The 25,703-nt window shown below is 38.8% G+C and overlaps 1 protein-coding gene across 1 annotated transcript in view; it reads right to left on the bottom strand.

Annotated features, from left to right (window-relative positions):
- The window catches only part of COL24A1 (collagen type XXIV alpha 1 chain), a 152,024-nt gene that overhangs the window by 28,767 nt on the left and 97,554 nt on the right, over nucleotides 1–25,703 (bottom strand). The window contains exons 27-39 of the mRNA XM_057428954.1: nucleotides 20,641–20,694; nucleotides 18,705–18,758; nucleotides 16,775–16,828; nucleotides 15,954–16,007; nucleotides 9,268–9,321; nucleotides 8,938–8,982; nucleotides 8,777–8,821; nucleotides 7,858–7,911; nucleotides 4,295–4,348; nucleotides 3,323–3,376; nucleotides 3,054–3,107; nucleotides 2,129–2,182; nucleotides 1,431–1,538 (exon numbers count right to left, since the gene is read on the bottom strand). Coding sequence (XP_057284937.1) covers nucleotides 1,431–1,538; nucleotides 2,129–2,182; nucleotides 3,054–3,107; nucleotides 3,323–3,376; nucleotides 4,295–4,348; nucleotides 7,858–7,911; nucleotides 8,777–8,821; nucleotides 8,938–8,982; nucleotides 9,268–9,321; nucleotides 15,954–16,007; nucleotides 16,775–16,828; nucleotides 18,705–18,758; nucleotides 20,641–20,694 — 738 coding nt within the window. The remainder of the gene's footprint in view (nucleotides 1–1,430; nucleotides 1,539–2,128; nucleotides 2,183–3,053; nucleotides 3,108–3,322; nucleotides 3,377–4,294; nucleotides 4,349–7,857; nucleotides 7,912–8,776; nucleotides 8,822–8,937; nucleotides 8,983–9,267; nucleotides 9,322–15,953; nucleotides 16,008–16,774; nucleotides 16,829–18,704; nucleotides 18,759–20,640; nucleotides 20,695–25,703) is intronic.

The following is a 25,703-nucleotide window of genomic DNA, read 5'->3' on the forward strand; positions in this document are numbered from 1 at the left end:
TCCACATTTATACCTGTTTAGATCTGTCCACATCCCTAGGAGGACAAACCAAAACCATTATGTGAACACTTCCAGACATTGAATTGCCAGACCCACCTGTCTCACTGAGGCACAGCAGCACTGCTGATGTTGTTTATGGTATACAACTATAACTACACACAGTGCAGATATGCCAGGGCTGAGCTGTTTTATGATAATTTCAATATATTAAACTTTCAAGCTTCTCCAGAATTGCCAAAACAGGAAAAAAAAAGTCAGGGTGATACTGCATCAGAAACAAAAATTGTTCTGCAGCACACACTAAGTGTGCTGACAACTAAACCAGCATTTTTTTCCTTCACTAGTTCAGTGTGAAGAACCCAGGATTAAAGACAGCAGATTGTAACACTGATGCCTAGAGGACAGAGCAGGCAGTGCTCACAGCCATTGACAGCTGGCTCTCCAACTGATGTTTACTCAGGCTCCATCATAATGTAAGAGCTACAGCAAAGGCAGCCAGAGGACTGTGAATGAGAGCATGATGATTTTTGGTAAGAGAATCTGATGTCTGACTTAAGGCTATATAATGCTTTGGAAACTGTGCTCCAGAATATTAGTTTACATTAAGAAGTTGCATAAAACTTCAAAAATCAGCAAAACAGATTTTATAGATGGACTCCAGCTACTAGGAGTGATGTCAGAATAAATACGCAAACTGATCTAACAATGTTGACCATGGATCCCAATGCTTGTTTACTGTTTGACCCAGGTATGCTTGCTGCCATTTCTCTCCACCTGCAATCTCTTGAGTTGTCTGTGGCAACTGCTGCTCTCATGGTATGTTTATTTAATTCCTTTCACAGAGGTGCCACAATGAAGTTAATTAAAGAATAAATATCTTTTAGGAACAAAAAGGAATAATGAAATTCCTTCTTCTTTCTCCTTATTTTTTTACTATATGTAGCCCTGGGACAGTAAACAAAGTCATGAGTAGGGAAAGCTATACAGAACAATGGCAGATCTCACAGCACATTTTATGGCAATCTTGCCAATTTCTTTGTGTGTTTTTAAAATTTAAAGAATGTTCTAATACCTTGAGATTGCTCACAGTCTCCAAATGAAGGTGACGATAGAGACTAATGACAGAATATTGCCTGAAGAGATCTAAAGTGAGAGGCTCCAGATTGTGTGGTGTATGTGTCTGGATGACAAGTGGTGAGGAAGCACTATCTGTTAAGAGATCCCAGATTTAGGATAGGAAAAACATTGGCCTTCTCTCTCTACCAACCCTAAAAAGCTGAACCACTTAAAAAAGGAAGGAAAACCAATTTAAAGATGTTCATTTCTAATTGCACCAGCCCTGCAAAGTAAAAGAAGCAAGCAAAACTAAATGGAAAATTATTGGGAAAAGCAAATGTACAAGAAGTCCACTTCAACCTGAAAACACTTACAGGAATGCCCATTATGCCAGGCTCACCAAGGGGTCCAGCAATTCCTGGTAACCCCATCTCTCCTTTTTCACCACCTTCTCCAAGAAGTCCCTGGTCTCCTGAGTCTCCCTAAAACAAATGGGAAAAAGAAAGCCAAAACAAAACCCCAATTTAGTCAAGCTTCTGCTCTGGAATTACTTATTCTTGAGAAAAGCGAATTCTGAGTCTTCAGGTTTGACAGAAAGCTCCCTAAAGCTGATGGGAATTTTACCAGTCAAATTGATGTCAGGGTCCAAGTTAGGGAATTTCCATCTCATTCATACATTTCAGCAGCCAGATTTTGCCTCACTCACCATGTATGTCCTCTGGGACATGCCCTGTCCTGGTACCTGCCACAGTGCCTGGCACAGCACTGATTTAATGCAGGGAATGGAGCAGCCTTGGGCTTATTCTCTCCAGCATGATAGTCGCTACAGAAATAAGCTGTACTCAGTTCTCCAGCTTGCATTTCTGTGTCAAGCCATTCAACTTTGCAGCCCCTGCAGAGTATTTATGTGTCTAAAAGGCTCAGGAAAGCCTACAATATATAGGGCCTCCTATGTTAAAACTAAATGCACTCAACTGGCTTCTGTTGATCTGGTGAAATAGGAGAAAAAGAAGAGACTTTGGTCCTTAAGTTGATGTGACTGCTTTGTATCTGTTACAAAAACTGCATGTACCTTTGAGCCATCCTTCCCTTGAACGCCGTCTTCTCCTGGGGGTCCTGGTTCACCCTTATGAAAAGGAACAGGTAAAGATACTGGTAACTTGCAACTTTTGATGCATATAGTAAAAAAGCAAATATGAACTGCCCTATACTAAATGTAGTATTTCAGACACAGTGGTATGGTTAAGTCCAGAGCACCCACTGTGGATCAGTAACAGGAATTACTCTTCTCTAAGGACAGGCAGGACTACTAAATGCACCTGGCTGGAGATTTTGGGCAGGAGGAAAACACAAATGCAAGGAGCTGATTGAAAAAGAGAGCTCAACGGTAATACATATGTCTGAAAGGATATGGCTTATACTCTTTTAAAAGTGTCCTTGATAAAATCTGTTCCTAGCACTTTAAAAGTTTTTTTCAGCCTTCAAAGGTAGGCAACTTTTGGGGTCAGATGAGGGGGGTAAGATGCACAGGAAGAATAAGCAGCAGCACAAATGGTTAGTAAAATTAAGCTCCTAATAAGACATCCACAGCACCAGAAGCAGATCAGCTGCTTTAGATGCTGGTACAGAGAGATTCCCTGCTCTGCTGAGACTATAATGTTCCTATTATCTCACCTAGACTGAGTATCCATACAGAGCAATATCGTGGGCTGATACCTTAACAGCTGGGCTAGACTCCCTTGGATTTACCTTCATGCTCAAAGCCCTCATTCATGTCCCTCAGGGACATAAGACATTTAGAAATATTTCAACATCAAAATCAACACTCTCTTTACCTTTCTACGGTATTATACATTTTTATTTTTTAAAAAGAATATCAGAAAATAGCTTCTTATTGAGCCTTTCTGCCAAGTCAAGATTTCTCAACCTGTATTTCTGACACATTTGTAACATACTTCCCTTCCCTTTAGGGAAGAAGATTAGCATCCATAGCTTACCCTTAAACCTTGGTCACCTGGTTCTCCAACTTTTCCAGCAGGTCCTACATCTCCCTGAAATATCAAAATTAAAATAAATCACTGGATTTTAAGGGGAAATATTCTTAACTATGAAAGGGTTTACAGATAATTCAGTCATCACAACAATATTCCTTAATTGCTCATTTCCCATGTCACTACCTACTTGGCTAATGAATCAGATGACTGATTTGCTTTTATGGAAATCTGAAAATTTAAACAGCACAAGAGAGAATGATTTCAACATTTACCTTTGCACCTGGTTCTCCCTGCAGGCCAGGTTCTCCTTCAGGGCCAGGAGGTCCCTGCATGGCACAAGAACTACTGTTATACACAGTCACCAATAATGATTTTGCAACCATCAAACACCACAGCCAAATCGAAGCACAAAAATGCCATGAGCCACTGGGAAAGAATCATGTCTGAAAAATCAAATTAAGGTAATGCAGTTCTTTGTTCTTACAAGAGCCCAAAAGAAGAAAAAGAAGGAGAGTATAGGAAGAGTTCAAGGACTGCACTGTGGGTCAGGAATGTATTGAAAACTCAGCAATACAACTAAGTCTGTACCTTTCATCATAAATTAGTAGCAAGCTGAGCAAACACCATTCTTTTGTAAATCTGACTGACAATTTCAACACTGTTTAGGCTTGGAGCCAAACAGAGATAGCCTTTGGAGAACAAAGCCCTTTCTGGAGTCTTCAGCCCTTAAAGACTTAATGGTATCAGATTGCTTCTTGTAAAGTTTATGTTTAAACCTTTTTTTTAATAGTCAGAAGACTGGATTGTGGGCGACTGAAGAAAAGCATTTCTTTGAGGAAGCCAGATCTGTTCCGTTCTAAGTGAGCTCATCCCTCAGTTACTTCATTACAAATGTGGCTAACAAGTGCTGTCATATTTTCTTCAAAGCAAAAAGTAGAAGCAAAAGTTAGCAAGATGACTGCCCGCAGCTGCATTTCTTCCTCTCCCACTTGCAAGGACACATGATTAATGCTGTTCTGCTGTCTAACTGCAAGGAGAATAGGGCTTCCAAAAAAAGCTCAAGTAAACATTCAAACATTCACCTTTGAGGTGCAGATGTCATGAATGTGCACTCAAAGACAGTGCTCATTTTTCAAGTAAGAGAGTCTGGAAGGTTGCAATAAAAGTAGTTTCTAAACACAATGTCCAGGCTTATTCAGTTGCTGGAGTGTTTACAATTATGATAGAAATTATTAAAAGCTCACCTCAAAACCCATTTCTCCAATAGGGCCAGCTTCTCCAGGTTGTCCTCTTAGACCCTGGCATTAAACAAAATTTTGGATGCATCATTCAATTAACATTAAATTACATTGTCTAGTCTTGACTTTGTGTCTTCAGAATTCTTGCAATTGGCATGAAGAACTGTATTTCATTGGTTTTACTCCTGAATCCAGTACTGTATACATGCACCTTGGTGGCGTACAGTACCAGAGACCTCACTGCCAACCCTGACACACTGAAATGGACTTCAAATAAGAGCAGAGATTTCTTTTCTTTTAGACCAAAAGTAAATTATTGTTTAAGCTAAGCTCTCCTCTTGATTAACCGAGACATTGTTTAATTAAGGTTTGTTAAACTGTCTGGTTTGCTTTGTGGAAAATCCTACAGTCTGGTATGGAATTAACTGAAAACAACTACTGTGTGCTTCACTGTGGATTTAGCAATGTTTATACAGAACAACCACTGAGGTGTAATGGACTAAAGGCTGGAGCCTTTTGGTAATATTAATAACTATACTATAAGCATTTTCTTACCAACCTTTCTGTAATTAATAAATTCCTTGCAGTAACATGTAGTGTTTGAGAGTTTCCTAAAGCAGCATGCGCAGATTCTCTGCACGTTAGATTGTCCACCTCTGCTCACAGAGTTGGATTTGTGCACTGGTGGGTAGAAGTTGCCTGAAACAGCTTACACCTCATTCCATAGCCACTGTGAACGTATGTCAAGACAGATCAACCCTCTGGATGTATCCAATCTTTGAACTTTCAGAAAGTTCACATTTATCCCTTTGGGACTCATCTGCGTTTAAGTACATTCTAAATTCAAAACATGTTGTTGATCTATTACTCTCATGTAAAATAAAGATACTGCTACCAGTATTTATCGTAGAGGGCTTTTACACAAATATTTATTCCTTTTTGTTTCACTTCCTCTTACAGACTCCACATATGGTTTTACTCCTCCTGGTAACTGATAACATGAGTATATTCTTCCCTTGTTACAACAACGTAAATTGTGTATTACTGAGAGGGTTTCAGCAGATGCATATATTTTACCCTATAGCTTCGGTTAAGTGTAACTGAATTTGCATTTAATTTCCTGTTCAGAAGTCAGCTGGTCCTAAACCAAGTTTTCTGGCTTTCAATTGCATCAACTCCATGGCATTCCACTAGGCAAGTGTCACAGAGCTTAAGTTTGATTCATGAGTCAAGTATTTCTTCATAATATTACCATGGAGCTATACATGCTGGATTGGTGATGGAGCTTTCCCCTGAGACTTTCAGGGAATTTCAGAAGCCAAAAATTTATAACAATGTAGGGACTCCTTTTAACCATTAAAAAGAGGTAATTTGCAAAGAAAGGTTTTACTGAAATACCTGACAAGTAAGTTAGAGTATAATTTAGATAAAGCGTGTTACTACAAATAGTTCTAGTTGCTTACATTTTTTGCTTCTGCACCAACAATTAGGGGTTTTCTCCTCTGTGGAGAACTAGTGACAGGGACAGAGAAACTGCTTCAGCAGCTGGCTTTCATGTAGTGACCAGCTGACAGAAGATGAAATCAAGCTGCTTGGATGGGCAAATTAAAGAGTCACACGTTTCAGTCCATAACAGCTTGTATAATTTTTGTCACTTTTTCCTAGCTCCATAGACCATTTTCTGAAGACACTTTAATCTTTCATCACTTGAAAGAAAAGATACCCTCTTCAAAGGCTAAGCTTTACTTACTTCTGACACTGCACATTTAGATTCTAAGATGATGAGCCCAGCAGAAATGTAGGTTGCTAAAGAGTAGACCACTTAGATTAGATAAGGCTGATAGTCATTCTATATATAAGAAAATTCAGATTTGACCAGAAAATGGCAGGAATTTTATGTATAAGCCTTGCATTTTAAGGCTCTCAGATGTCACAACATGAAGATTAGAGAAAATAAATGGAAGCGATAAAGTGACAGAAATCCAATAATAACTGTTAGAAAATACATTTTCTGTTGAAACATTTTGCCACTCCTACAAGTTGGCAGCTGTCCTGGGTTCAGCAGTAGCAGTCATTTTTCTCCTTCTTGGTAGTTGGTGCAGTGCTGTTTTGACTTTCGGCTTGGAAACAGAGCTGATAACAATGATGTTTTGGTTTGGCCAAGGACTTTGTGAGGCTCATGCTCTGCCAGGGAGGAGGGGAAGCCGGGAGGAAGCAGAGACAGGACACCTGACCCAAGCTAGCCAAAGAGCTATTCCATACCACAGCACGTCATGCCCAGGATGTAACTGAGGGTTACCCGGAAGGGCTAGGGGACTGCAGGGTTGGAGGAGGTATTGGTCAGAGCTTGGTTGGGCTGGGGGGGGAGTTATCAGTCGGCTGGTGGTGAGATGTTGTATTCTCTTCCCTTGTTATTTCCTTTATCATTATTATCATTGGTGATAGCAGCAGTGATTTGTGTTATACCTTAGTTACTAAACTGTTCTTATCTCAACCTGTGGGAGCTGCATTCTTTTTGATTCTCCTCTCCATCTCTCTGGGAGTAGGGGGAGGGAAAGAAGGGGGGGGGGGGGAGTGAGTGAATGAGTTGCCTGACTGGGTTTAAACCACGACAGCAGCTCAAGTGAAGTAGGCAATTATACCCAAAGGAAAGTTTACCAAACAAATACCAAAATAAATGTTGGTATTTTTCTAGACCCCAAAATGTGCAATGGATTTCTGTAAGCATGTCAACCTATGGCTTAGTAGAAATAATATTTAATAATAATAGAAATAATAATTAGTACAAATAACATGCTTTATAGCAACAGTTCACTTTCAAGATTTGAAGTAACTATATGTAATATGAGATGCAAAATAACGTTTCAGAAGTTTGACAACTCTAATAGATTTCTGAACTATAAACTGGCAGCTTTCTCCCAAGTACCCCTAGGACAGCACACCCTCTTTCACTGTATTTATTTAACCTGATTTACCCCCAGAGAAAGCGATGTAACACTATTCCTCTCATGGTTGCATTTTATAGCACTTTGCATATACTTGCTGCAGACTCTGCATGAACGTCTGTTACAATATAGGCCACATAAAAGTGAGTGTGGCTTGAAATAGTAACAATCAGAACAAGAATCCATCCAGCAGAGAAATGTCTGAGGTTTACTACAGCAGTCTCTTTTTCGTTGAAAATTCAACCTGCCAAATAGATGTGGTCCCTGAGTTACTCAAGAACTATCCTAAATTTTGCCCCTCAAAAATACCACCAGTCTCAGTATTGGCACATATTGACATAATCCATAAAGTAGATGTCTACCTCAATGCAGTGTAAAGCCACATAATATTGTGGTCCAGCTTCTATCACGCTCTCTCATGCTGTGAACCCCTTACGTCAGTGCTTCTGAACACGATTAACAAATCTCCTTATGAACAAGTTAGGCTAAGCAAAGGAGGCAGACCCTAGGCTTGCAGTTTTGCAACAATTACCCCTCAATTCCTATCTAACCACAGCTTGAGTTACCAGGGACGTCTGTATAATACGTGGAAAAATTTTTAAGCAGGCATAAGGATCAACTTACTGGCTCTCCCATTGGTCCCCTGTCTCCTGTGGTTCCAGGAGGCCCAAGCAAACCCTAGAAGATTAAAATAAAATAAAAAAATCAGTGGAAACAAGCTGTTTCATATTCTGCAAAAAGCCACTTCCTCTCTTATTTCTCCTCACTCAATAACTTGCTCAGAAAGACTCAAGAAATATGTGCAGCCCTTTCTTCTGGTTGGTATGCATTGCCACATTGCTAGTTCTTATGGCAGGTGAGGGAGCTCTGAATAAATCCTTCCTCAGTTTCTCTTACGTAGGGATGGATCTTGGCCGACCCACCATTTACCAGTTCCTCATTATTCTTCTCAGACTCATGCGCTGCTTGTGTGAGAAACTAGACTTAAACATAGTGTTATGAGTGTTCTACCCTGCAAACTGTATTTGACATGATCAGTAAGATTAGAGCTGTTTTCTTTCTGCTCAACCTGGCTCATGGCATCTCTGTCTTACACTCTTCTAGAAACTGCAGCTGTAGGAGTAATAGAGCAGTATCTTGTACTTTGCAATAAATGTACTAATTCCCATCTATTCCAACCTAACAAGGTTTTGCTTCATTCACTTCTGTGTATATAAATGCACCTAACAGTCCTAGTGAATGAAGAGAAACGAAAACCCATTGTTTCAAAGGTGAGAGGCAACAAGCTCCTAAATCTGATCAGATACTGTATTCTGTAGACCATCCTTCATGGAAACCCTGATCTTGTAGCAGACTACACTATGTTCACACTCTCACTTCTGCCCCTTATTCTTTATATGAATAAATGCAAACCGAGCTGTCAGAGTTTTCCAGCTGCTCTAAAGTAAACAAATTCCCTCATATTCCAGTGTTAAACAAAGTGTGATGTTTTGTGGAATTGCTTTTTTTTTTGTGTAGAAGTACCAGAGAATTTCATACTCACCACTGCTCCCTGATCTCCTCTTTCTCCTGGATTTCCAGCTTTACCCTGGTCAAAGAGAAGCATTTAAAGACAATGCTGGATTCAGAAAATTTACAAACATAGCTAAGAAATTAGTAGTAACCGTGGTAAGGCTTACTACAAAGACTGGGTTTGATACTTACAATATACCCAGGAACTCCTTTCTTCCCTGGATTGCCTCTTTCTCCCTGATAAATAACCAACAGTGCGTGAATTCCACACATGCATTTCCTAGATAAGCTATGTACAGTTGCTGTCAGTTTAAATACAGGGTAACTGCAGGAAGTGCAGATTCAGGCTTAGATGGGCTTTTACCTGAAGAAGGCAGAAATTCACAAATCTCCCAATGGATTAAATGGAACTTTATGGCTTCTGACATGCTGGGTTGTTTTTTTTTGTTTCTTTGTTTCTTTTCTATCTTATCTGTTATGGTCTCTCTAGATGTTTTATTTAATATTAACCAATGAACTCACCTTAATGCCCCGTGCTCCTGGTTCTCCTGGAGGACCATCTAGACCTCTTGGCCCCTGAATAGTGAACCAAGTGATTTGGAATATTAATTATGCATTATTTGTGGTTCTCATCAGGGCGATGGGAACATTAGGGGAAACACATTTTACTAGCACAAAAAACAATTTTCACTGTAAGTTAAGTGTGAAATAAAGTTTCAAAGAATAAAATAAATTCTTGGTTTGCTGAAATATGAATATAAGAAGAAATATTGTTTGTAAACAGAATGTTCAGGGTCTCCGTTGGTGCCAGCTTGCAGGCTGATACTTTCTACTCTCCTTTTCATGCAATTTGTATGCATGTAACAGACACAATTTAGATGCACACTGGTTATATGGAGCATTTTCTTTAGAGCATCGAAGTTGTATATGCAAAAATCCAGCTTGCTAGTAAGACTGATAAACAAGCAGATAAAGTTCTTCCATTAGAAAGTCAGTTTGAGGCGATATTAAAAGCAGCTTCTAATCTTGCATAATGAACTGCTCTATTGTTAGATTAAAATCTCTCCTGTAAACTGACTTTATAATAAATAGATGAGTAAGATAACCCGTTATATTACTGTATTACAATATAGCAAATATTTATTGACAAAACATTAAAACATGATTAAGACTGGAAATCTAAATCTATTAGTGATCATTAGTAAATGAAAAATCCTTAAAAGACCATGAGAAAAATGGAAAAGAATATTTTAGCCATGCTGACATAGAAGGTTATTTCTACATTTCTAAACACCATGACTGTTTTGGCATAGAAAACCTGTTGTTAGCAACCTAAACCGAAAGACTACTTTAAAGCAAGAGCCAGAGCCAGAGCCAGGCTTTTTACAGCAGTATCTAGTGGGAGGATGAGGCATAACAGCTTACTTGGTGGCACCTGGGCTGAAATCAGAAGGAACTAGTACACTGCTAAAGCACTGCCTAGAGGTAAATGAGCTGCATTTTTCCAGGTGCTTTTCTGAGTTGTAGAGAACCTTATGTCTTGGGTCATGGTTTATAATGCAGAGCACGCAATCATCACTGATTTCCAGACAGTTGCAATACTGTTCTAACAGGTAATAACAGGGGTTTGTAAAATGACTTTGGTGGAAGCACATCTGATTTTTGTACATTACCTCAAAATGTCCCTCAAAAATGTATGGGACTTCCATGTCTCCCTTGAATTTCTGAGACAAAACTTAGCAGAAATCTGTTCTCTCTGACTTGGATTTACTGATGCACATGCAAACCTCTGTCAGAACAGGCAGTGAGCACCCACACACTTCCTTCTGGAGCTACAGTGAAAATATCTGACTGTTAACTCAGGAACAGTGTGTATTCAGAATCATGTAGGCTTTTCTCCTGAAACGGAAATCTCTCAAGAAAAGGCCTTTCCTGTGAGCTGATACATAATAATCTGGCCCTGCAGAGCCAGAAATATCCCACAAGAAGTTTATCTGTCAGCATTTCAGCACTGCTGCTTCTGGCCAGCAAGAGGGAACACAGGAACCATAGGAAAAGGAAAGTCAACAGGCAGGGAAAGTTGTCTGAATACTTTTGATACCTTAGTAGTTTCAGACACAACTTTAGTGAGACAATCCCTGAGTTAGCCTGGCTACCTTTCTTCTTTTGGCCTAAGCCAGGGCTGAGTATTTACATATAATACATAAATCATATTAACAGATAAATTCTTTGAACACTTGTGACTTCCTTTTAATCACAAAGAGGGTCATAGCCCATAGTTTGAGAAAGAGTCCTGTTACAAGACTGCACAGGATTCTCAGTCTATTATGCACATGACACACCAAAACCTTTCTGCTAGCCACACAGCTCTCCCACTTGAATGGGGTTCACACCAACTGCCCAGTCATTAGGAAGGGTATGACAACTGATTATATCACTAATAATCAAGCTAAAAAACCTATCGTTCAAAACACCAACCTTCTACTATATAATTCTGAATTAAAAACAAAGTAACAGACCAACATGATGCTCAGATTCTAGCTCTGGGATGTGCCTACCTTTAAGCCAGTCACAGAACAGAACACAAGAATCCAAGGGAAAGGCAGTTCATGATTCTAACAAAAGCACACCATAACATTCCTATAAATAGTGTGATGGAACTCACTGTTGGCCCATGTAAATTGCATCTGTAAATGTCCTACTATAGCTAGCACAGAATGAGAAATACAAATGATTTGTCTGCTGTTACTTAATTCAGGTTGCAAAAGAGCTGAGCAGTAAAGCTGCCTAATGATTGCTGCTACTACTTTTTTCTTTGGCACAGGATCAGCTTTGTTTCTAAAATGGAACATATTACATGAAAACCCTAGGATGATAAGCTGAGAAAAAGGTCATCTAAGAAGGCAAGAAGCACCAATTAACTCTTTGTTCTTTTTCATCCTGCCTCCTAAATGGAAGAGTGAAAATAACACGAACATACTAGACAGCTGCTTCTCTTGTTTGGTGGTTGACATATTAGAAAATGACATCAATTTTTGTCTCACTTCCTTTGAATAATTAAGACAGATAAACACACTTGGCTACTGATGTATCACAAAGCCACTTGTTTCACATAACCCTGAAGTGCACATATTTTTCGAGGTGCCATATTCCCTGCCTTTAGAGGTATGAAAAATATCACTCATTAAAACAGGGCTGATGCCCTCAGGTAACTGAAGTTCTTCATGCCAGTGCACTTTTTACTGCTATTGAGCTTTAAAACACCAAATATGAAACAATGGCTGCTTACACTGCTACCAGTATGTCTTCCAGACAAAGGTATTTCTTCCTTCTACTCAGAGAGAGAAATTCCTTCTCTTAGATACAGGTATTTCCACCTCCCAGAATGTCATTCTGCCACTGCAGTATCTACAAAGCAGTCTCCCTTTGTGCTTTCGTAAGATTAATACTAAACAGTAAAGTGTGGGTCACAAAAGGGTGCAACCTTCTACACAACTCCAGCTGAAGCACATCATGTCTCCAGCACGACCTAAGGAAGCTCTCTTGTTAGCACTATGGTCAGTAGCACATCCCCCCAAATCCCCTGACAGTGAGATACTCCATAGACTCTTAAAACAGCCTGGCTTCATCAGGCCAGAACTCCTGGGTGTACTGGAGACTGAGCAGCTGGATGCTCTCAGGCAGAAGTAAGCTGCTGGTAATCTTGGATGTGAACTGGTTGCTGAGAGGTCCAGAATTTATGAGATGAAGGAATTCTACTCTGTGACAGTACAGAAGCAGAGGGTCAGTGCTCCTAAGTCTTCCTGAAGATACCAGCTGTGAAGATGGGATATGTTCTTGTTTCAATATACAGCAAAGGGAAATTTCCATATGATTCTATTTAATTTCTGTATGTGACAGTGGTATGCATTTTTCCATGGCCTGCCACACAGAGCTCAGGGTTCTGACACTTCTCTTCCTGAATCCAGTGATGACAAACCTCAGCTTTCAGGGCCCCCAAATATTTTCCTTATGCGAGATTCCACTTTGGGTCTGATATTCTCATCTTGAGAGCAGACAAAATTCTCACTGGCTTCAGTGGGAGTTTCTTCGCAGAGCCTGAAGAGCTGGGTCTGCTCCAAGACCCCCTTTCGTGAGGATTCCCAGTCATGCTGGATGGAGGCAAAGTCATAAACCACAGCACCAAACTGGGACTTCCACAGAGGTTGGGATGTTTGGGATTTATTTTGAGTGATCTTTAATTATAAGCAATGTACTCCATGATGCGCTGCCAAAATCAGAGAGACAGACTCCCTCAAAGATTCCTCAGTTGGCAGAAGATGTGACACTCCTTAAATAAAAACTATCTTCTACCTTCAAAATAGAATCTAAATTAAAATAAGACATTCCCCCATAAAAGCAACCACCAGGTAGCAGATGCTGCTGGGAGGGAGGAGAGCCTACAGGGGAGGACTCATGTTCATGTCAGCAACTTGGCTTTGAATCCAGCTCTGGTGATGTTGGCAGATGGACTTGCCAAGAAGGAAAAATCAGAGAAGTTTAGAAGGGAATGATATGTTCAGAGGAATTAAAATGTACAACCTGCAATCAGTACTAATTTCAGAGACAACTATTTACACCAAATTACTTTTGAGCTAGCTACCTAACTGACAGCATCCTACAGGCCACCAGTCAAACTGAAACTGGTGGACCGACAAAGCCCAAGGGATTTTCCTTTTTAGGTGAAGCTCAAACATCAGCATCTTACAGTGAAAAAAATGGGATATGTGTACTCCTCATCTGACGTCACTGGCTTGTGTGTCCTGACTGAGCATAACACTTCAGCATGTATTTCACTTTCAGACATGCTCCTACTGAAATCACAGAGAGGTACAGCAACCATCTGTTTCATTGAGTCAGGTTTCCCAAGAAAAAGTGCTACCAAACTGCTGCTACTTTTCAGCCTCACAACTGCTTTGCATTTCTGGTTCGATTTACATTTTCAAACCTACCTGTGAGGCAAAAAGGCTGTTTTTCCCTTTGCTCCTCTAAACCAAAGCAGATTCACACTCCTGTCAGAAGGCTGCCTTAGCTACTAACATAGGGCTCCCAGGAGCCCCTAGAGTCACTCTCCACTGAACAGATTTGTATAAGCACCTCTTGAACACTTCAGGAACTACTTCTCACCCAGCTGATGCTCAGGTGGGATGCTCCTGCTTACACCAATTCTTGTTAGCTCACTGTGCTTATCAATGGGGGTAGATTCTTACTCTCTGCAGCTAATTTAGGCTTCTCTTTGAATTTTGTTACATATGTTGGACAAACAAATATATCTGCATTTCATTTTTGCCTGATAAACAGCCCTCAATAAACTCATTCTGGGCACTGACAGATTACATATGACATACTCAGTTCAGAAAATAAGCAAGTTACCTGAAGAATGTGGAAAGCATTTGCTATTTCTGAATGTACAATTTTGTGTCTTTTTTTTTTTTTTTTTTTTTTTACAAATAACTCCTTATTAAATTGTCTGTTACAAAACATAGCAAATTAATTCCCCAGGAAAAAAAAATAAAAAACCTATTAAATAGGCTTTTAAAAGACCATCTATTGTAAGGGAAAAATGAAGACTGTTTACCCTGATAATGGCAGGTATGTGCTTTTCCATGAGCTGCTGAGAACTTCTTTAATCCTGAAACCCAGACTCAGACAAATCTCCTTCTGATAGGTACTTAAAACTTCTTGTACTTGTCTGAAGTGTACGCTCAAATCTGCTTCACCCTTTTGAAGAAACTGAAGTCTGGGATAAATTATACTCTTATGCTGAAACTACACAACAAAAAAACCCCAACCATTGCCAGCTGGAAAACTCTCTAATACAGGGTAACCCAGAATCACTACTGCAGACTTTTAAGAGAAATGAGACATTTCATATGCTAAATTTCATAAACTGTTCCTACAAACTGCACCATGAACAAAGAGCTAAATTAAAACAGATTTCTGAAGAGGAGGAAAACCATACTAAAGAAGAAAGACTCATGTGAAACATGCGAAGTTTCTCCCATGAATAATCCTGTAGTGTACTTTAAAGTTTCTAAGCATTGTGTATTTCAAGTATACCTGATATTCAAAATATGGTCTCAAATATGGTATATTAATAATCAAATATGATATATTCAGAGATATTATTTTGAATATACTGAAAATAGAACTTTTTACCTGACCCCAACAGTTAATCAATCATGAAAAAGTAATATAGAAGAACATAAAGTTAATAAAGTTTGTATTACTAAATTAGCTAATCCCAATATTTTCTAATCTAAAATCTTACTTTAAATGCAATGTGTGCTTCTCAAGTACCCATCTTTAACCGGAGCGACACCTCCAGAGCTTACAACTTTTCAAATTTTATCACATATTTTCTTCAAAAACATACATATCGTGATAACAAAGGAGGATAAAGGAAGGCTGTAATTGTACTTTGCTGAAGCAACAAAGGCTTCTGTTTCCTACAACAGAAAGAAAACAACAAAACAATCTCACTGACAAGCATTCAGGGAACTCATCATGAGTAAGCGGTAAGCACTGCCTGATGCTAACGCCAGCTGTGAAGACACACCGGTCCAGCCACTGGTATGAGTTGTACAGGTCTCATAGGAAGCCTGGATATGTTGTCAAACTGCTAGGTAAGGCTGATGTTAGATGGGTGCATCTTCACTGCCCTTTTCAACAAGCTCCTTAAATCCAGTAAGAATAGGCTTGCTCATGCTGCAACCAAACCCATCTGTACTATGAAGTGGCGGTGTTTTCCTCAAGTCACTTTGAGCTCAGACTGCAAAAACATGTCCAAAAGAACTCCATACAGGAAGTACAAGTGATTGGAAGATAAAGAAAATAGTCTTAAAATACTGAAACAGAGCAATGGTAGCTATAAATGCCAATATTTGCATGTTTATGTATACAGAAAATAAGGTTAGTGTTCTTTCTGGCTGTGGCCCTGTTCTCAGCTGACATCAATGGCAAAACCCCATTTAACTGTAATTTGAAGAAAAATGAAGATTCATATTGTTTCTACATGGAAATGGAAGTTTCATCTGTCTGATTTAGTACTGGCTTAAGTCTGGAGGACAGAGTTCAAAGAAAGCACCTGTACATGGGTCACACATCAAATTCACATTAGCAACACAATAATCTCTGCTCAAGTAACAGGAAACAGCAGTATGACTTACTCTTCTTCCCTTAGGTCCCTGCGGCCCTGGTGGTCCTCTTGCCCCAGAAGGTCCCTGCATGTCAAATAAACTTCTTATTCATTGCCTTCTATACACAGATTTCTGAAAATTACAAGGCTCATGCACAGTGACCAGCACTCAGTGCAACCAATACAAATCAATACTTTCACTCATGGTTCAAATGCAATCAATTGTGTTAGTACAATTTAGCTAGAAAAAATCTAAATAAGAAACTCTATGTAACTTTTTTCTGAATAAAAAAAAAATAATCATGATATGACTGTTGGATAAATGACTTCTATCCAACATCCAAAAACTGCTAAAGGATACTTATATTTCAGCAACATTATGTTAAACCCCCCTAATATTTTCTGATAGAAGATTCAGTTTTTTGTTTGTACTGAAGAGACATATTAGCTGAATTATAACACAATTATACACAACGAATTAGAATACAATTTGGTTTTGGTTAAGAATGAAACTAAACACAAAATGAACATATTTAAATTATATTAGTCATAAAGTAATTAAAAATAAAATTTTTGCACAATTGCAAACCACCCTTAAAAAATCTGATCCTCCTACTTGTCTCAGCTGAGTACTTGTTTTAAATAGATGAGTAAATGATATAATTAGTTTTCCTGTTCCTCATGGATCACCCTGGTAAAGAGCGGATGAACAGACTTTGTTTATGAATAACTTTTCATGACAGTTTTACAGACTGCAGTAAATATTAGAAACTGTTCTTAATTTCATCAGAGCAAAAAGACAATTTGAAATTGGTGCACTTTATGTCAAACTAAAGAACATTCTACACCTACAGGTAATCCTTCTGGCCCCACAGATCCAGGGCCGCCTGGAGGTCCTGGGTAGCCCTAGAGTTGAAACATAGGAAAGACAAAACAGTTTTAGCAGAACTGTTATTATAAGAACAATAAAAATTCAGTTACTTCCCTGAAAAAAATTGAGGTAAGTTAATAAAGCATTTAATCTTGCAGAATTTATTCCCAAAATTTTGTTTAGAAAACAGATATTTGGATATATCACAACAGTCATTAAAACAACTGTCCTGCTTTCAGCTAGGGTAGTTAACTCTTTCTGAGTAGCTGGTACAGTGCTGTGCTTTGTGTTTAGTGTGACAACAATGTTGGTAACACAGATGTTTTAGTTAGAGTAAGCACTACTTAGTAACAAGCCTAGGACTTTCCGTCTCTCATGGTCTGCCAGTGAGGAGGGGCACATGAAACTGGGAGGGAGCAGACACAGGACACCTGACCTGAACTAGCCAGAGGGGTATTCCATACATAGAACATCATCCTCAGGATAAACTGGGGGGACTTGGCCAGGAACCACTAAGCACTGCCTGGGGGGACAGGCTGGGTATCAGTCAGCAGGTGGTGAGCAACTGACCTGTGCATCACTTGGTTTCTTGGGATTTATTCCTCTTTCACTTTTTCCTATTATTGTTTTATTGTTGTTGTATTTTATTTCAAACTGTTATACTCAACCCATGGATTCTACATTTTTCCAATTCTCCCCATTGCACTGGATGGGTTGGAGAGGAAGGGAGGGAGCGAGTGGCTGCATGGTACTTTGCTGCTGGATGGGGTTAAACCATGACAGCAACTAAGAACTTTCCCCACACACAGGCACTAGCTGACAGGGATGTACCAGAACAAAAGCTGCTGAGTTCTACGTGAATTTCAACATCCTTAGGTGAAGACTCTGACAATGGGAGAGTCCACTGAAGTGGATTTACCTATGGCAATAAGCATTACTAATAGTTGAAAAAAGTAGTTAAGACTGGATCCTATATTAATAAACCCCTTATTAATCTCCTCAATGAGATTTTTTTCATGGATCAAATGCAGCTGGTTGATGATAAATCTAGATTAGAGAGATTTAATGAGGCACAGAATGCTTAAAAAAAATATTGTCCTCTGATGCATGGATCATTGGTCTGCAGCCTGAGGGTAGTTGGACTCTTTCTTGCCAATGGATACCCCAATTCCCCACTGCAACATACTCAGGCCCACATCTGTAGCAAAATGCAGCACATTGCCTATAATCTCTGTCATCTCCTTGTAAACAGTTAAGACTTTAATTGTTCTCTATACATTCTAGAGCTAGCTTGCAAACACACAACAAAACCCTACTAACTTTTCCTTGAGTACTTCAACACGAACTTGACAACAGGCATGTGAGTAGTATTTTTTACTTCTGTACCATATCAATCTACCTAACATGACAATGGCTTCTGGACTGCCTAATGCTGCATGTAACATTGCAAGCTGATTTATGACAAGTGCCATTGTTGGAAAGCCAGTCCTCCGACAAGAGTGGCACACAGGGATTGTTTGGGTACTGCTGCACAGTAGAATTAGACATGATGATAGTTACCAGTCTGTTCATTAAAATAACTTGTGTTACCCCAGTATACACAGGAGATTGTTATCTTACTTTCCTTCCCTTACTTGTCTCTTCTTTCAACTGTGTTTAATTTTGTAGTGTAAGGCTGCTTAAAGCTATTCTTCAAAAATGCAGTTGCTCTGCTGCTTCATTCAGTGGGTCACTTTGCAATGTCACAGATGGGATGAAGCTGCTAAATAAGACTTACTAGGAACAATACATCATAAATACTACACTTTTCCATAAGGCTTGCACAGTCAGAAGGGTGAGAATTTATTACTGTTTTGGAAGCTAAAGTGCATTTGTATCACACTTATAGATTCTACCTTACTGGCAACTTACCATGACACCTTTCTCTCCAGGAGGACCTACTGGTCCTGGGATTCCTCGCTCTCCCTTTAACAAAAGGATAAAAAGAAAACAACAGTTAAGTGTTCTTTCTCTGACTTGTTCCATGTCCACTGAGCCAGGCATATCTGGCCAACAAGGGTAACCTGAAATAACAGCACCCCAGCAATCCAAGAGGTCTTTCATGAATATTGTAGCCTGTAGTCTACAAGAGATTTGTCACTAAAGGGAACCACTTTTTGCGGCGCATAACACCACTGGTTCAGGGACCACCCTTCACAAACCGTGCAGAGAACTGCTTTTATTGAACTTCTGCATTCCATCTTACAAGCCCACCTACGTTTTGAAAAGGTGGTAAAACTGAGTTTCTGTGCCTTCGCTTTTCCTTGAAGTCTGAAGAGATCTGGTACATCAGCTCCTGCAAGCTGCAGTTAGCAGACCCCTTTTTCTCTCTGTTGGGTGCATCACGTTTACAGTTATGTTTTTAATCCATCAAATTCACCACGGCAAACAAGGAAAGAAGAAGATTTTGTTCCTCTCTCCCTCATTTCTTCAATATGTGTTAGGAAAGCACAGCTCTAATAGGAAGGCCAGCCCTTCAGCAGCTGCAGAAGCAACTGAAGTACAGGAAGTAGGAAAGGGCTCTTTCTTGTCTTTCAATTTTTTTTACCTATTATTCATACCACATCCAGCCCAAACATCAGGCTTGGATGTATATTATATCCCCATACAAAGATTACACTTTTGTTGCAGACAGTACACATGACATAGTGATAACACCCTATTTTATGTTGTATACTGCAAATATACATTTCTTTAGAACAATTATGCCGGAAGTATGTTTTTTAAATCCACATAGCATGAACACTGGTATTATTGAATAGATAAAAGAGGAAGACAAACTCTACAGAAAAAGCATAGCAGTGATAACAATTCTTGCACCATGAAACAACTTGCTTCCATTTGAGGATGATAGATCTTTTACTGCCTTTTCCCTCCTACCTAAACTATCAGCACTACCCTAAGGTAATCTTTGTTGTGCCAAGCATAATTATAAAGAATGAGAATCCTCTGACACTGAATTCTAAGAGGATATTATGATTAAAACCATATGAGACTTTTCTAAATTTTAGTTTTAACAAGCAGTGCTTTCTATTGATGTATTTCCTTTCACAGATTATATAAACTGCAATTAAGATTTTAATGGAAGTTCTAATACATTATTAAGAATTCTTCAATAAAATATCCAAATAGTAGCTAATGATCTAGGTAAAATAACTCAGCCCTGCAGGGAAGAAATACAAATGGTGCTGGATCATTCTGACAAACAATTATGGGTTTATTATAATTGAAGCTGACATACAATTCAGTAATAGTTTCCTGTTTTTCAGTTTTAAAATACTTCACCTAAATACAACCATGTCAAATATGCTTAAACTATTTATACTGTTCTAGTCACATTAAGTCTGACAAACTTTTGCCTTCCTAAACACAACTATTACTGCAAAGCAGATAAAACTAACAACACTGTCCTCTTTACTCAGTTATGGCATACAGCAGAATTTTATCTTTCTACTTTTGTCTTCATTATGTAGCAGTGCAAAACCAGTGCCTACTGTATAAAACAAGCATATTTTGTTTCTTGAATCTCTCATTTTCTGTGATTCAATAGCAGTGGATAGTAAAGTAAGCGACATAATCTGAACAAGATATCCACTCTATCGGCTCTAAATTAATTACAAAGTGAAATCAAAAATACCAGATGCATACCTCAAATAACAGCATTTGGGTTACCATTTATTACTCTGAAATAGCTACAGGAATATTAGCTTTGCCAGTGATCAGTAAACAATCTCTCACCAATGTTTTATCACCCCAGTGGCTTTCAAAACTGGTATTTGCTGCTGAGTAGTCAAATACGTTACTGTACCTTTTCACCAAGGCTTCCAGATGGCCCAGTTTCTCCAGGTAAGCCAGCTGATCCCTGTACAAAAAACAAGAAGACTTATTAGTGTGATGTCTGTACTGATCATGGTTGACAGCTCCCCAGCAACTGGGCAGCACAGCACATTTCTTCATCCCAGAGAACCACTGGTCTGTTTTTGTGGGGAAGGGAGGACTGCACAAGCTAACCTGTCTTACAGTCCATCCAGGAGAATCACTGCATCTAAACACACTAACTTAAATGTCTACTCTTAGAACAGAAATTACATTACCATCATACTGTCTTAACCACCTAAGTTCTGCCATCAAGCCCAGTCTTGCAGCACCAGAAACTTTATAGATGCACAATTAAAGGTGATAACTGCTCTACTAGCGCTTCGGTTTGACCACAAATTTCAAAGGAAATAAATTAAGTGGAACAAAGTAAAAGCCAGTCAAAACAAAAATTACATCGAATCAGGTGTTGTCAGAATTTTCCCTTTAAGAGCTGTAGCCCTAAATGCCTTTGAAGTAGATGATCAGAGCCTTTCAGTACTTCAAAAATGAAATGGCTCTCTCCTGAGGCTCTCCCACAAATTTCCACTGCATAGAACAAGTACCAGTGTATGGGGGTGAGAAACATGAGAGTGAGTACTGTTAAAAAGCTTGTTGCAAGTGCCTGCAATATCCTTTTTATTATGAAACTAAAAGAAAAAGAAAAAATATAGTTCAAGACCCCAGCTGAGAAATGTATGAGGCAGTGATCTTGGAAAATAAAAGCAATAGGTGCCCAGAGTAACCTGCATGACTGCTCATGAAAGACAGCAGAAATGTGTGTGGAAGCACCTAGTAGAGACATAATTAAAAAAAACAATTAAAAATGGCAATTCACACAATGGCATTGCTACCTCTACATGTATAGGAATGTCCTAGATTTAGGAGCACTACACTAGCAAATAAGTTTTTTTCCTAAAAAGTGTAACTTCTGAGATCACTAGACTGCTCACATTACTTTCAAGAGCCTAGTAATAATTTATTCAATCAAAATAATTTCACAGCAGATAGACATTTCAATCCGAGATCTCTTCCTTTCGGGGCAGGGGCAGCTTTTACCTGTATACCTGTATAATTTCAATACAATTCACCCTCAAGTACTTTAACATGACATGTACAAAGTAACGGATGTTTTATGATTGCTTCTTATTTTCCTGGATTGGTAGCTACTCTGGAAATCTCACAATTTAAATATATTGCAATGAGCATTGATACAGCTGCCTTCGAGGCTCACAACACTGGCACAAACTACTTTCTGGCAGAGAGTAAAGAGAAAAACAGGCATTTCTATGTCTACTGGACTACTTTTTTTATGTGTGAGAACTTGTGTATTTTATGTCAGAACTGAGATGTCTCTTGGCTTGGCAGCAAAGACTTCATCCTGGCAACACAAGCACTAGGATGATGCCCAGACGTCACTGGCAGGAATGAGGGACGTTCACGACGAACTCTGAGAGTGAAAGCTACCACTGCTACCAGTCATGGCCAACAGCAGACCCTGGTACCAGACAGAAACCTGTGAGACAAAGAATTACCTTGTACTCTTGCTCATCAAGATAAAGTGTGTGGAGGTATGGTTTCAAGAGTCTGCAGACTAATCACTTAGATTCTCTTATTCCAGAAAGGACAGAAGACATAACCAGAGCCAAGATGTAACTCAGACCTACTCTGAACCATTCTACTATACAGCCTCTGATCAAGTCCCCTTTTCAATTCAAAAGTATTGTCTTTCTGACTCAGTTTCTCTGGTCTGAAAAAGTAAAAATGACTAGGAAGCAGTGACTGTGAATGTGCTGTTGTATTACCCAGTACATTAAGACTAGCCTACAATGGCTTCCAGACTGAGGACAACAGCTGGCTATTAGAGAGTTTCCTAGACGCTGGCTGTTCCTCAGAAGAGAGTAGTTAAAAAAAAAAAAAATTAGAGTAAAAACACTAGAAGAAGAAAGTTGGTTTTCATTGATAGAAAAAATGGGAAAGAAACTGAATAAGAAGTGGGTATGTATGTAAAATGAAACAGTAGCCAAGATGAAAAAAATAACTGAAGCCAGTGAAATGGTAAAGGCAATAAGAACTTCAAGAGGAATGAAGGAGTAAGAAGTTCATTACAAGTTAATTAAATGCTCTTCCACCCCTCCATTCAAAACAGAGTTAAGTGTCTGATACTGAGACAAAGCTAGGGCAGGTATGTGTAGAGGCACAAAAAAAAAGCTTATTTAAGAATATAATTTTGTTTCTTAAAACAATTAATAGCATACAGTGAAGAGAAAGTGCAATCAGAGCAAAAACATCTTGGTCCACCAATATATTAGCCATAAAGTAATGCTTTCCCTATGGACTTTTTAAAAGATCACATGGCTCCTTACATCCCAGATTTGGACTGGCTTATTATAAAGACCAGCCGCTAGTACTGGACTGAGGTTTCAATTCTCCCTCTTACGTCAGCAGATACATACAGTCCAGAGCAGGTTTGTTGAGCCAGTGTCTTCCAGCATCACTTCTATCCGTTATGGAGTTGTGGTGGATTCCAAAAATCAAACTGAATGTACTGGGCAACAGAAAAGTAAAGTAAGAAAAAAACAGAAATGGTAAAAAAAAAAATAAATCTCCTTATTGAAAAAAATAGCAACAAACTTTCTTTTACAAGAATTTGTGTAGAACTCTGCATGACAATAACAGCATTTTAGAAACTTTCCTGACAGGAGCATTTTTGTGGAAAATTAATCAGAGACCAGATCTCACAAGTAGCACATGCTTGAGAAATACAAATAATCTTTCCAGGGCATATGCTCTGTGTCAGAAACCGGACTGTATTTGAAGAACTGAAAACATGTTGTACACTTAATGCAAACCCAAGTATGGAGTAACCCATTGAAAAGCTTAGTAGTGAGAAATAAGTATGCAACTGGTTGCAAACATTCCTGTGAAGGCAGTTACCTGTCAGTTTGTATGCTAACACACTCTTCTGTGGCAACTGAAAATTTTCCAGCCCAATGCTATTTAGAGTTCTGCATTTCCAAACATTTTTATTCAACATTATTTAAATAAGGTAGCATTATTTTAATAAGGTGACATAAGTAAATTTAATATATTATCTTGACTCATTAACACTTTCCTATGAGCTTTTTTTGGTATTTCTGATTAATTTTCATTAAAATTTATCCTGAATCTGTGCTGAATCACTTCATCCAGAACCAGCATTCAGCAATATCATAATCTCTGCCTGCTCATTAAGACTCCCACTTAAACATTTCTTTAGGAGTCCATCAGCTTCATATTTCATGAAGGACTTTATTTGTACAGTATGTAAAAAACCCCAAAATGAGCCAACATTTAGGTTTGATTTTAACAGATCAAAATCTACTTGAGGATCCTTGAAAATTCAACAATCTATGTTTGAAAGACAACCAAGGGAGTTGTACAGGAGGAGGAAGAAAAGTGGATGCTCTAGCAATCAGCTTCTACTATTTCATACCCAGATTACAGATAGAAAATTACTTCTACAACTCAGTGTTATAAAAATGAAATTCTAAGAAGTAAGTATTAACCCAAGCTCTGTTTTGCTAGCTGGACATAATGGTAGTAACAAATATTTTTAAAATCAATTTATTTGTACCCTGCTATCGCAGGCATTAATACTGGATCTGTTCAGGTATGCCTCTAACAGATGTGACCCAGATCAGGCCTACACAAAAATTAGGAAGAAAGCATGAGGCAGGTTTTATATTGGCTGCTATTTGGGCTTCACAGCCTCTGCAGAACAACAAAAGGCAGCCGACCTGTGAGAAGGAGGTGTCATGTTAAGTTGATAGTGTATGCTCCAGAGCAGGTAAGTCTTAGATTTCTGGGTGAATTTGTATCAGATCAGTGCTTTCATGTGACTTTCTTCAATCTGATCAAAACCAGTATATTACAGAACCAAAGACTTTCAACAGAGCCTCTGTACAGAACATTTCCTTACTGCTGTAACAGTATCAGGTATGAACTGAATAGAGTACCTGTTAATGTCCTGCACTTAGAGGTGAGAGTTACCTGAAGTACTAAAAAGAAAGCCCTGTGTTCAGACCACTGGGAAAGCTCAATACAACTAACCAACAAGAATAGACTTGAAAATGGTGCCACATTTGAACTCGTCATCTGAGGAGCTCCTGCCTGGCAGCTGCTAAGACCACTGTGTGCCACATAGCAATGGGTTTGTGTGGGCCTTTTTTCTTATTCAGGCTGGTGGCTCCACCCCTAAACCTTAGAAACTATTTCCTACCTCATAACCACAGTACTAAAAATGTTATGAAGTGACCATGAGATCACCCAGGATTATGATGGGAAGCATAATATTTGAAAAGCAGATGTTATTTGCTTCTTTTTGACATTGAGATCTGTCCAGCTGTTTTGTTGGCTTTTTTTTTACATCTGTTGAGAAAGTTATTTGGCAATCAACCAGAGGTGATAATCCAAGTGAAAATCTCTGTTTTGCTACTGCCAGTGGAGCAGGTGAACGAAAACAGACAAGCACCATATTTCTACCTCACAGATGACGCTTCACTCAATTTTTTTTAAAGGACTAAGAACTTCCACCATCTGAATATTTGGAAAGCAAAATGTATTGACACCATTTCTTAACCTACAGCAGCTGTAGGAAAGAAATAAATTGGTTAAATTTTACTTCAGATACACTGGTGTAAAGAAGGGTAATTCTGTTTGACAGTGCTATGCTTAGAAGCACTATCAAGTCCTTCAAGAAAATGAGCATCAGTTTAAAAAAGCTAACCTATGGCTATTGTAACCTATTTCCCTACTATTCTTGAGGAAAAAACCCTAGCAGCAATGGCAGTATATCAGATCATCAACAGTAACACCAAGAAGCACAACACAGACACAGAAGTATCATTATTATCATTCACTGTAAAACCTTCACATAACTTACCTTAACCTGTATCCAATTGCTTTCTGAAGGCAGTGGAACTAGTTCCCTCTTCCGAAACCCTTGGCAATACCCCATGAATTCATCAGTCTTTT

The sequence above is a fragment of the Pezoporus wallicus genome, unplaced genomic scaffold (assembly GCF_028554395.1).
Source record: "Pezoporus wallicus isolate ANWC-B61680 ecotype Strahan unplaced genomic scaffold, APGP_CSIRO_Pwel_v1 contig_593, whole genome shotgun sequence".
Taxonomy (NCBI): Eukaryota; Metazoa; Chordata; class Aves; order Psittaciformes; family Psittacidae; genus Pezoporus; species Pezoporus wallicus.